Raw genomic sequence first — 12,138 nt, 5'->3', positions numbered from 1 at the left:
ATCCCCAGCACCAAGCTATGGATTCGTCCCCATACACAAAGAAATCATACCAGTGGTCAGGGATGATGGGAATTGTAGTCCCAAAACAGCTGGAGGGCCAAGTTTGGCCATCACTGCTCTAGCTAGACTGGGTGGCTCTTTTGCATCGGATTGTGGGAATAGCGTTGCGGAATTGTGGAGGTGGGGCAGTGGGATGGGAGGTATGGTATGGAAGCAGCACTGGTTATTGCAGAAGTGAGACCACCTTTACCTTCTCCCCCCTACTCGACAGGGGTCCTTCCATGTCAGCTTTGAGATGCACAGGAGGGGCAGCATAAGGGAGGCGGCAATGCATCTGTCCACACTGTACCTGACCTGTGAATGAGAAGGCAGCTTCGAGCCTTATTCTTTTGTGATCAAACAAAAAGCATTGCTGGTGTGCTTTTGAGAATTCCGTGCCCCTTGGCTTCACAAGTGGAGGGCAAGGAGAGGAAGCCATAGGGCATGAGAAACACCAGCTACAAAAATATTGGTTTTAAGGAGAAAGCATGACACTGTGAAGTATTCTGTTCTCGGAAGGTTGGTATCCCAATTCTCCCAAAATATTTATCTCAAAGTACAGGGTGAGTCTTTTAAAGGACTCGCCCTGTATTTGTGCACCAAATAGGGTTACAGTAGCCAAACATGAGTCTCTCCAAGTGATTTTTCCCACCCACCTCAATACCTCATTCTGCTGCATGTTCTGGTAACTGGTACTCCAGTCCCACCTGTTGCTATCTCCCCATGCCATTGTGCACATGTGCGCATAGCTGTCAACGTTTACCTTTTTTTAAGGGAAATCCCCTTATTCCAAATAGGATTCCTCGCAAGAAAAGGGAAAAGTTGACCGCTATGCATGTGCAGTGCCCAAAAGACACAGTGATGGTCCCGCACATGTGAGAGGTCATGAAAGGCAGAGTAACAGAGGGCACCTTGAGTTGCACCTGGCTTAGTTGTGTGAGATAGGAGCAGGATTTCAGATCCCTGTGAGGAGCAACGCAAGCCTTATGGAAACCCGATAAGCAAACGGGGGGGGGGGATTCATCCTCATCGAAGGCACCTCCCTCCACATTTAATTCCATCCTTTTGACAGGGTCAGTTGGTTTGTTTCATGGAGAGATTCTTGGTCACTCAACACCTTGGATCACAACAATCCTCTGTACACAACTTCATCCCAATTTATCCAATGGAGCTCCTTACCTAGTCTAGGGGTGGGTAATCCTTTTCTCTCTCAAGATCCACACTCTCTTTGGAGTGAGCTCGGCAGGTTGAGGAGAACCTCTTTGCCAAGAGGTGTGAGAGCCATGAGTGAGAGCCAAGAGGCTCAGAGTTCTTGAAGGGCAAGGTGTGTCGGAAGAAGGAGCTACAGTACTGATACCACCATGAATGAACCTAAGAAGAGCCCCGATGGATCAGGCCAAAGGGGGCCCTTCTAGTCCGGCCTCCTGTTCTCACAGTGGCCACCCAGATGCCTATGGGAAGTCTGCAAGCAGGGCCCGAGCACACGAGTACTTTCTATCCTCCTGTGGAGGCCAAGCCAAGCCATGACGGCTTGTAATCATGGACAGTCCTCTCCTCCTCCACAAATCTGCCTGATTCTCTTTTAAAGCCCTCTAAGTTAGTGGCCATCACTGCCTCCTGTGGGAGGAAAGTTCCGCAGTTGGACTATGCGCTGTGCAAAGGAGTCCTTTCTTTTATCCATCCTGAATCGTCCAGCATCTTAGAGATATTTTATGTATTAAGTACAGTGGTACCTCTGGTTGCAAACGGGATCCGTTCCGGAGGCCCGTTCACAACCTGAAAAGAACGCAACCCGCATTCGCGGGTTGAAATTCGATGCTTCTGTGCATGCACGTGATGTCATTTTGTGCATCTGCGCATGCGTGCGTGGCAAAACCCGGAAGTAACCCGTTCCGTTACTTCTGGATCGCCACGGGACACAACCTGAAAATGCGCAACCTGAAGCAAACGTAACATGAGGTATGACTGTAGTATAGATATATGGGCTAAAACAAATCAATCTATTGAGGGTTGTGGACCATAGGCTGGCACTGGTGAGGACCTAGGGCAGGCATAGGCAAACTCCAGCCCTCCAGATGTTTGGGACTACAATTCCCATACCCTTACCACTGGTCCTGTTAGCTAGGGATGATGGGAATTGTAGTCCCAAACATCTGGAGGGCCGGAGTTTGCCTATGCCTGACCTAGGGTCACTGGTGGCTGGGGTCAGAGGCCGAAGGGGACAGCTCTGCTCTTCTCTCTCTCTCTCTCTCTCTCTCTCTCTCTCTCTCTCTCTCTCTCTCTCTCTCCCTCCCTCCCTCCCTCCCTCCCTCCCTCCCTCCCTTTTTCCGTACTTGCCACCCATATGAAATGAATCTGAGCGCCCTGTGAAATAAGGCCAAGGCTAACAGGGGCTGGAGGTTGCCCACTCCTAGCACGTGTGTTTAGGATTACAGCCCTGATATTTAAGGTGTGTCACCTGCACCACCTTGTAGCATAGGTCAGTACTGATACCCCCATCATGCAAAGTAGAGGATTGAGGCTGAGAGAGAGAAAAAGAGAGAGAGAGAGGTTTGTCTGGCTATTCCTGCAGTGATGAGACTTGAACCTAATGCATGCTACGTCAGCTTTCTCAGCCGCTACGCTGTTTTTAAGCGCGGCTGTCAACACTTACTTTCTATGTAGCTGTGCAAGGTCACCATTCTTGCACGTTCAGGATTGCTGAAGGGGGAATAGTGGATGTCGTCAGGCAACACCGAAGGGATGCGGGACTGGGAGCCTCCAGATGGGGGCACCGTGTGTTGGGGCGTGTGCTTTTTATGGCGCGCTCTGCAGTTCTGAAACCAAACCTGGAATGCAAGAGGCGTTTTGAGAGGGAGGCACAGCTGTGTTGATTTTGTAAAAAAAAAAAAAAACTTGCTAGGTTTTACTCAAGAGTAAAGATAAAGGTAAAGGGACCCCTGACCGTTAGGTCCAGTCGCGGATGACTCTGGGGTTGCGACGCTCATCCCGCTCTATAGGCCGAGGGAGCCGGCATACAGCTTCCGGGTCATGTGGCCAGCATGACTAAGCCGCTGCTGGCGAACCAGAGCAGCGCACGGAAACGCCGTTTACCTTCCCGCCGGAGCGGTACCTATTTATCTACTTGCACTTTGACGTGCTTTCGAACTGCTAGGTTGGCAGGAGTAGGGACCGAGCAACAGGAGCTCACCCCGTCGTGGGGATTCAAATCTCCGACCTTCTGATCGGCAAGCCCAAAGCTGTGCGGTTTAGACCACAGCGCCACCCGCGTCCCTAGTACTCAAGAGTAGATCTATTGAATTCAATGAACACGGCCCATTAAGTTCAGTAGGTCTGCTCTGAGTAAGACTTGGTTGAATACCACTCCTGGTGCTTCTGTTTCACCCTGGTTGAGAATACATCAGAGAAAAATAGAAGCACAAAAATATATACCATTGATGGGCAAAAGAGGGGTCTTGGGGAGAAGTCAGGTTGATAGCAAAAAGGATGTCTGCAAGATGGAATCATAGATGTGTAGAGTTGGAAGGGGTCCAAAGTCAAAGTGTCATCTAGCCCAACTCCCTAGAGTGTCACATGACAGCAAGGCTACCGGAGAAAGTAACCCAAGCGGTCTGTTCCTCTCTTTCTCTGATATATCGGCTTCAGAATGGATGAGCTGGGCTCATCATCCTCTGTCACCACAGCCATTGCCAGAGTGTCTTACTACAGACCCACCTCAGGTCAATTAAACATTATTTTATGAGTAATAAATCAGACATTTTAGCATCTCATTCCTCCACCACCACCCTTTGTCTTTGTTTATTGAGTAGAGCATCCCGTGGACATTTTACATTCTCCCCTACCTCCCCCTTCAAGCTAATTCAGAATTTTGGGAAAGCTTGCAGTACAGTTTACCTGGAATGGCATAATTCCTACTGCTGGAGAGGGTCGTGTTTTTTGAATGCACCCTTGCTGTTTAAAATACATGCACATACCCTGCATTTGGAAAGTTAGCTCTTTAGGGGGAAAGGTTCCCCCCACCCCCGCCATGCTAGAATCCTCTGCAGTTCTTGCCACAGGGAAGCATTAAAATATTTCCCAGTCCTGAGAGTTTGTGATTATGATTATAAACGGCCTCGGCCCAGTTTCTTTGAAGGAGCGTCTCCAACCCCATTGTTCTGCCTGGACACTGAGGTCCAGCTCCGAGGGCCTTCTGGCGGTTCCCTAACTGCGAGAAGCAAAGCTACAGGGAACCAGGCAGAGGGCCTTCTCAGTAGTTGCGCCTGCCCTGTGAAACGCCCTCCCATCAGGTGTCAAAGAGAAAAACAACTGCCGGACATTTAGAAGACATCTGAAGGCAGCCCTGTTCAGGGAAGTTTTTAATGTGTGACATTTTGATGTATTTTTAATCTTTGTTGGAAGCCGCCCAGAGTGGCTGGGGAAGCCCAGCCAGTTGGGTGGGGTACAAATTATTATTATTATTATTATTATTATTATTATTATTATTATTATTGAAGCACTCCATGCTTTTCCTTACCATTTGCACTAGCTCTTCCTCAAACCTGCAGGTTGGACTAGATGAGCCTTTGGGTTCCTTCCAACTCTAAGATCCTATGAAACTGCTAGCTTCCCTGTACCTTTTCCTTCCACAATTCTTTGCATGCTCTGCATGGGCCATTTCCTCCACCCCACCCTGCTTCTTCCGGTTCCCTTACACCATCTCGGTTTCTGGGTAATACTCTGAGACTGTCATTCCTCGGTGGAATGTTGGCAAACCCCCACCCCCACCCCGCCCCACCCACAATTCAGGGAACCAAAGAAAAAGAGGGTCTGAGATGCCCATAGCACCTGGTTGCAAAGCTTCCGTAGGCATCCTGCGGGTTGGCGTAAGAGACCAAGGAGCTCGGCTAGATGGATCTTTTGGTCTGATGCAGACGGGTGGTTTTGGTGGCCCACAGGGCAAGTCCTTTTGGCCACCAGTGCTGTGCTCAGAGCCTCACCTGTATCACTCTCCTGCTCAGCCCTGTCATGTCTGCCAGCTTTTGAAGGGTCTGTGCATCTGGGTTGTTGTCCTGAGCGAATTGTGCTTGCATGACCTAAGAGGAGGACAATACTCAAGAGTAACCCAGGCATGTCGCCAGCATTCTCCTCGTCCTGCATCCCACTACCACTCTTGAGAGAGCCCACCCGGCTCTCTACCTGTAGCTGCTCTGCGGTGAAGGAGGTCCGGGCTCTCTTTGCTGGTTTTGGCTGACTGTCTTGCTCAGACGGGACCGCCCCTTCCAGTGTGATGCCATTACCTGCAAGAGAACAAAGGGTGAGTCTGGTGCGTATTGGCTGAACGCTGATCTTCAGCTGGTGGGTCAGGACCTACGAGTACAGGAGTTCCCAAACTTTTTCAGGCTGCTGCCCCCCTGGTTCCACAAGCTCATCCTCAGTGCCCCGCTTCTGCACCCTACCAAAAACATTTTTCAGAACAGCCGTTTGCGCAATCCAAGTAAAGAGGAGAATAACACAATAAAAGTCAAAACAGTAATGATTATCTGCACATTTATTCAAAATCATTCGGCAAAATGGATGAACTTGATCCGGTGATGTCAGCTTTTCAAAGTCTGATAGTCATTTACACCTCCAGTGCCCCCTGCCACCCCCTTACCTCTTAACACACACACACACACACACACACACACACACACACACACAATTGCACTAGTGGGCTGAGGCCTGGTACAAAGCGGGTAGCAACAGGAGCACTACCACTGTGCAATTATCTGGTGAAATATTAAGAAATGGATCCCAAAATGCATGTTTGGGTTAAAAGTGGGTCCCGGGTCTGAAAAGCTTCAAGGTACCTGGACAAAGCTATATGTGTGTGCTTTGTTCATGAGGACTAGGCCCTTGATTGGCAAACTGGTGCATCTTTATCAACTCCTACACTGCTAACTGTTCTGGGCACAAGTACTGGTAGTCCGTTGTGGTTTTATTATTTTATTTTATTTTATTTCTTCTTCTTATATTTTATTGCATTTATATTCTACCTTTTTCCTCCAAGGAGCTTAAGGTGGTGTACACGGTCCCGACCTTCTCATTTAATCCCCACAACAACTTTGTGAGGTAGGTTGGGCTGAGACACAGTGACTGGTCCCCAAGGTCACCCAGTAAGCTCAATGGCTGAGTGGGGATTTGAACCCTGGTTTCTCAGGTCTTAGTGCAACACACTTAACCACAGCCCTAAATGGGTATATATAGATGGAATATCTACCTACCACATATTCTCACCCAGTCATCACCAGATCCTACCACCACCTAAAAGACCTAGCTTATTAGACGATCCAGTTCCTTCCCCTCCACCAACAGCACCCCACCAGTCATTTATTTGGGCATTTCCTCCTCATATTTCCCCATCAGTAGCTACAGCGGCTTTAATGAGAGAAACAGAAGTGGAGAAAGGATATCCTTGCTGCTCCGCTCTGCATGGGTGATCCTTTTCCACCCAGCGTCAGTTTGTTAATGAAAGCCAGGTCCAGCTCATTGTTGGCCTGTTTCCCAATGTTCAAGACAAGATGGCGGGTTGCCGAGAACACAGCACTCCCACATCAGCTGCTATCAAGCACAAGCTCTCCTCAACTTTATGCTATCTCCTAGTCACTAGGCTCCTCTGTTACGTCCAACAGCTCACAATCCCTTGCAGGCTCTGTGTGATTCCCCCACCTTCACCAGTCAGATTGACCTTTCACTTTCCTCACAGAAGCTGCACTGTTGATCAGCATTCCATAACTGCCCCAGCCACACATAGGATGCTCAAGAATATTCTGTGCCAAAGATACCCACACAAACACAACAACAACAACAACATTTTCATACCACCCTTTATCCGATGATCACAGGGTGGTTTACAATATAAAAACATAAAAATACACAACATAGTAACAAGCAAAAACAATACCCCCCCCCATACACACACACTGTTTAAAAGTCTATAGATTGTTTAATTAGCCAAAGGTCTGGGAGAAGAGGAATGTTTTTGCGTGGCAACTAAAGATATGTAACAAAGGAGCCAGGCAAACCTTCCTGGGGAGAGCATTCCACCAATGGGGAGCCACTGCAGAAAAGGCCCTGTTTTCATGTTGCCACCCTTCAGACTTCTCATGGAGGAGGCACACAAAGAAGGGTCTCAGATGATGATCGTAGGGTCTGGGTCAGTTCATATGTGGAGAAGCGGTTCTTGAGGTATTGTGGTCCTGAGCTGTTTAAAGCTTTGTAGGTCAAAACCAGCACTTCGGATTGGGCCCAGAAACTGATTGGCAGCCAGTGCAGTCAGGACAGGATTGGCGTTCTGTGCTCAAACCACCTTGCACGGGTGAGCCCATTTATTCTGTGGCTCTTGCAGCCACCGACTCCAGGGTCACAATGGTTAATTCCTGTGTTTAGCCATATCTTCTGAGTGATGACAGGGACTCGAGTCTTAACGCAGACGGAGACTCTAGCAACTGTGGGAACCCTTCAGCAGCTTTGGTCAGGCTCCTCACCCTCCGAGATATTCAGTTTGGAGGCAAGATTTGGGATGTGATTATCTTGGCCCCAGTTGAAGGAATTTTCTTCTTTTTTGAACAGTTTGACTCGTTGTTGCAGGATGATTAATGGAGCTCAGCTTCAGCAACATGTGTTTATTTTCCCTTCTCCAGAAAAGCCTTGCAACACAGGCGAAATCGCTTTGCGATTCCCAGAGGAAACGTACATGCCAAATGGAATTGCCGCTTGCGCTTTTCGTGTCCCCTCCCTGGAGCAAGCAGGAAGGCACACCCCACCCACAGCTGCCACCTGGCCTCTGCCCACCATCTGCCCTCCAAGCTGACATCTCCCTCTTCGGGGAATCAGCATCCTGAGCCACAGGAAGGGCTGGCAGGGCAGGGCAGGGCAGAGCCTATCCTGGGCCATGATGCAGACAGCGGGAGCCACAAATGACACCTTAAAACTGGGACAGCTTTGCTTCAGATGTCTAGAGACAGAATGCCGAAGCAGTGACTGCATCAGCTGGGACTTTGGTTGAGCCAGGCTAAAGCCCCACACAAATTCAGGCCAGCAGAGGAGCAGGGAGGGGAGTGTGACGCAGGCAGGGCTTTATACAAATCTGTGGCGCAACAAAACTTGGAATCATCTTCTTCTTTGGCGATCACTCGTAGCCGAGTAAGATTGTCTTCCATAAACCCAGTTTATGAGTTCTGGTTGCCAGAACTCAAAAAAGTCCACTGTAGAGCTGGACAACAAAGGGGGGGGGCAACAAAAATTATCTAGGGACTGGAAGAGGAATTTGTCACGATGATGAAAGGAAGCAACATTTGAGGTTTGTGTACGAAGTCATGCACAGGGTGGGGAAAATAGACTGAGAGGTGCATTTTGTCCCTCTCTCAGATTACTAGAAACAAGTTGGATGACCCGTCCCGTAGAATTCTAAGTGTTGGTGCTAACTTTTAAAGCCCTAAACGGCCTCGATCCTGTATACCTGAAGGAGCATCTCCACCCCCATCAACCAGCCCGGACACTGAGATCCAGCACCAAGGGCCTTCTGGCAGTTCCCTCGCTGCGAGAAGTGAGGTTACAGGGAACCAGGCACAGGGCCTTCTCAGTAGTGGCACCCGCCCTGTGGAACACCCTCGCATCAGACGTAAGGCAATAAACAACTATTTTACTTTTAAACAACACCTGAAGATGGCCATGTTTAGGGAAGTTTTTAATGTCTGACGCTGTATTGTTTTTAATATTTGGTTGGAAGCTGCCCAGAGTGGCTGGGGAGATCCAGTCAGATGGGTGGGGTATAAATAAATTATTATTATTATTATTATTATTATTATTATTATTATTATTATTATGCAATGCTGGGCATTTTAGGGCAGAAAGTGCTTTTTTCACATAGCACACAGTTAAACTATGGTCCTGGCTGATGGCCACACAACTTGGATTGCTTAAAAAGAGGATTAGACAAATTAGTGGGGAGACACAAGCCAGACACAAATGCATTAACACACACACACACACCCGTTGCTGCCCAGACACTAGTATTCAGAGGCAGACTGCGTCAGGAGATGGAGGCTCAATTTAGCCGCCATACCTAATAATAGCCACTGGCAGATCTGTCCTCCGTGATTTCTTGAATCCCCTTCTGAAGCAAAGAGGGAGTTCCTTTCCAGATCCCAGGTGAAATTACCCATTAGTCCTTGAGCAGGAGTTAAAACAACCAACCAACTCCCCCTCCCCCCCAATCCCATAAAACAAAACAACAATATATATTTCAAGTGGGGGGGGTATCCCAAAGATCATTAGTGTCTAACAGAGTTCACTAGATATGGGGGCCAGCAAAACCTTTGTCATTTCTACACCACCAGACATTTCGGGCAAAACACAACAGAAGACAAAAAGAGGAAAAACCCAAACAGAACAGGCGCACGCACACCCCACTCCATGGCAGTGAAATGAACCAAATTTTTGCCATTGTGCTGCTCTTAAACCACCACAAAATTCACGTGGAATGCCTCACCTTGGCCCTGTATGTGACTCTCATCATGTCTGAACCTGGCAACCTCTAAGGACAAGACACCTGCCGCTTTGTTGCTTGCTATGGGGCAGCCCTTGCTAGAGGAGATGGGAGAGCATTTGTACAGCCACGGCCTGATACTGACCTGTGTGCCAAACCTATTTGATCCCCAAAACTCAGGGGAATGGCACCACCCTCTCATTATTAGGGTGTGTTCAAATTGATGGCTTAGAGCGCAGAGAATTTGTGTGTCCCATAGTGCTCTTTCTCCCCTCAGCTGTTCACACTAGCATGGCTTTCTTAGTGTCAGTTTCATTACTGTTCGTGTACATTCCATCGGGGGGGGGGGGTGTTGACGGGGGGGGGTGCCTTTGCCCTATGCAGGGGTGTTCACGCCTTGGCTAGAGATTGATTAGAAACAGCTTCAGGACTCCAGTTGGTGTGAAGCTCATTTACATAATCATAGAACTACCGGTATATAGGGGTCCCCGAGGGCCAGCTAGCTCAGGGTTCAGCAAACTTTTTCAGCAGAGGGCCGGTCCACTGTCCCTCAGACCTTGTGGGGGGCCAGACTATATTTTGGAGAGAGAAAATGAACCAATTCCTATGCCCCACAAATAACCCAGAGATGCATTTTAAATAAAAGGACACATTCTACTCATGTAAAAACACCCTGATTCCCGGACTGTCCGCAGGCCAGATTTAGAAGGCGACTGGGCTGGATCCAGCCCCTGGGCCTTAGTTTGCCTACCCATGATCTAGCTCAGGGATCCCCAAACTAAGGCCCGTGGGCCGGACAAGGCCCGAGGGACTCATTTATCTGACCCACGGTGACCCCACTGCCGCTGCCCACTCTTACCGGCGCTGTGTGGCTGCTCGATTCCAGGTGAGAGGAGCACTGGAAATAGCTTGTGTGCATGCACAAGCGTTATTTGTGCATGCACAAGCATTATTTCCAGTGCACATCCGGGTCGGAGGAGGCCCACAAGCTATTTCCAGTGCTCCTCCGACTCAGAATGCGCCAGAAATAGCCTGTGCGCACACGTGTGCGCACACGTATGCGCACGCGATCCCCCGCCCTCCAGCCCGCCACACGATCGACGCTGGAGACCCCGGCCCGAGCACGGTAAGTTTGCTGACCCCTGATCTAGCTCAATCCTCTGCATGCAGGAATCACACCTAAAGAATCCATGGCAGACAGTCATCCAACCTTTGCTTAGAAACCTCCAATGAAGGAGAGTCCCCACTTTCCGAGGGAGTCTGTTCCACTCTTGAACAGCTCTAATCTTCCTACTGTTAATCAGAATCTCCTTTCCTGCTGTTTCAATCTATTGGTTCGGATCATACCCTCCAGAGCAGCAGAAAACAAGCTTGCTCCATCTTCCATATGGCAGCCCTTCACATATTTGAGACCCAACCACATCAAATACTGTCATACCTTCGGGTTACAGATGGCCCTTGTGGTCTCTTCCAACTCTATGATTCTATGATTGTATTCTATGATTCTATGATTCTCATTCGCAACCCGAGCACCCACTGTAGCAGCATCTCATAACAAAGTTCAGGCTACAGATGCATTTATTATAATGTCGTGTGAAGGCAGATTAAAAACCCAGTTGAGTGCCCAGTAACCAGGAGTGTGAGCACAGCCTTACTCTTTGTTTCTTGACCTGTAAGGTAAGTCACTCAGATCCCCCTTCTGCAAACAAGAGGCTGAAGGTCAAGGGAGATCCCTGTTTGCTTGAGCAAGGCCACCCAGCAAGCTTCCCTAGCCCAGAAAGCGCCTGAACCCGGGTCCAAGTCTAAGCTGCTAACAAGCCGCTGGACCACACTAGCCCAGGACACGCCACAAATGAGCGCCTCAGACGCCCACCCCCTTCCCAGCTCACTCCTGCATCTTGGTTTGATTTTGTTTTCATCTCCTCGCTTAAACCTTGTAAACAGAAACACGGATTATTTTCATTTTGAGATCTCTCCCCTTCTCTGAAATCGTTTCCATCTGCAGCCCAAGATGGCCTGTTACATATGCCTCTCCCTCCCACCCCCCAGTCTCACATTTTCTCAGAAAAGAAAAATCAGACAACTTCTTAGCACTTGGGCAAAGTTTTATCTCTTGGGAATCACACACACATTAATTTGGAGGAGGAGGAGGAAAGCACCCGGGCTGAAGAGTACCACATGGGACCCTCGTTTGAGTGCTGTTCTCTTTCCTCCTTGGTTCATAGGCCTGAAAATCCACTGTCTTGAAGAAGGGAAATGTGGGGGTCCTGGGAAACCCATGTGCATTTTCCCAAAACAACTGGTCCCACACATAAGCACGGAATCTTGTATCCAGCACAGAACCTCCTATAATAATGATTTAAGAACAAACAGAACACAGGCTCTATGTTCGTATTATCAATATGCAAAGTTGATGATGCAGAACTACTTTGTAAAACTCTTATTATATGATTGTTGGTTGTGGATATATTGATTGTTACCCAGCGATGGAGAAATACGTCACACTTTCCCCTTCATATTTGGTTTCAGAAGACCCTACACATTTCAATTTCAGAAAAGTTGACTCATTCAATGTGTATTTCACCTGC

The 12,138-nt window shown here is 48.6% G+C and overlaps 1 protein-coding gene across 6 annotated transcripts in view; it reads right to left on the bottom strand.

Moving 5' to 3' along the window:
• Window positions 1-12,138, bottom strand: part of LHX6 (LIM homeobox 6) — a 36,930-nt gene that overhangs the window by 1,741 nt on the left and 23,051 nt on the right. For 4 of the 6 annotated variants that reach the window (XM_081896567.1, XM_081896569.1, XM_081896568.1 and 1 more), the window contains 4 exons: window positions 5,218-5,318; window positions 5,019-5,114; window positions 2,693-2,867; window positions 251-354 (listed from right to left, as the gene is read on the bottom strand). In XM_081896567.1, the coding sequence (XP_081752693.1) occupies window positions 251-354; window positions 2,693-2,867; window positions 5,019-5,114; window positions 5,218-5,318 (476 nt within the window). The remainder of the gene's footprint in view (window positions 1-250; window positions 355-2,692; window positions 2,868-5,018; window positions 5,115-5,217; window positions 5,319-12,138) is intronic. The other 2 variants (XR_014164470.1, XM_081896570.1) reach the window with 1 other exon arrangement.

Source organism: Podarcis melisellensis (genome assembly GCF_964234715.1).
Source record: "Podarcis melisellensis genome assembly, chromosome: Z".
In the NCBI taxonomy this organism is placed as follows: Eukaryota; Metazoa; Chordata; class Lepidosauria; order Squamata; family Lacertidae; genus Podarcis; species Podarcis melisellensis.
This window is presented reverse-complemented; position numbering and strand designations above follow the sequence as displayed.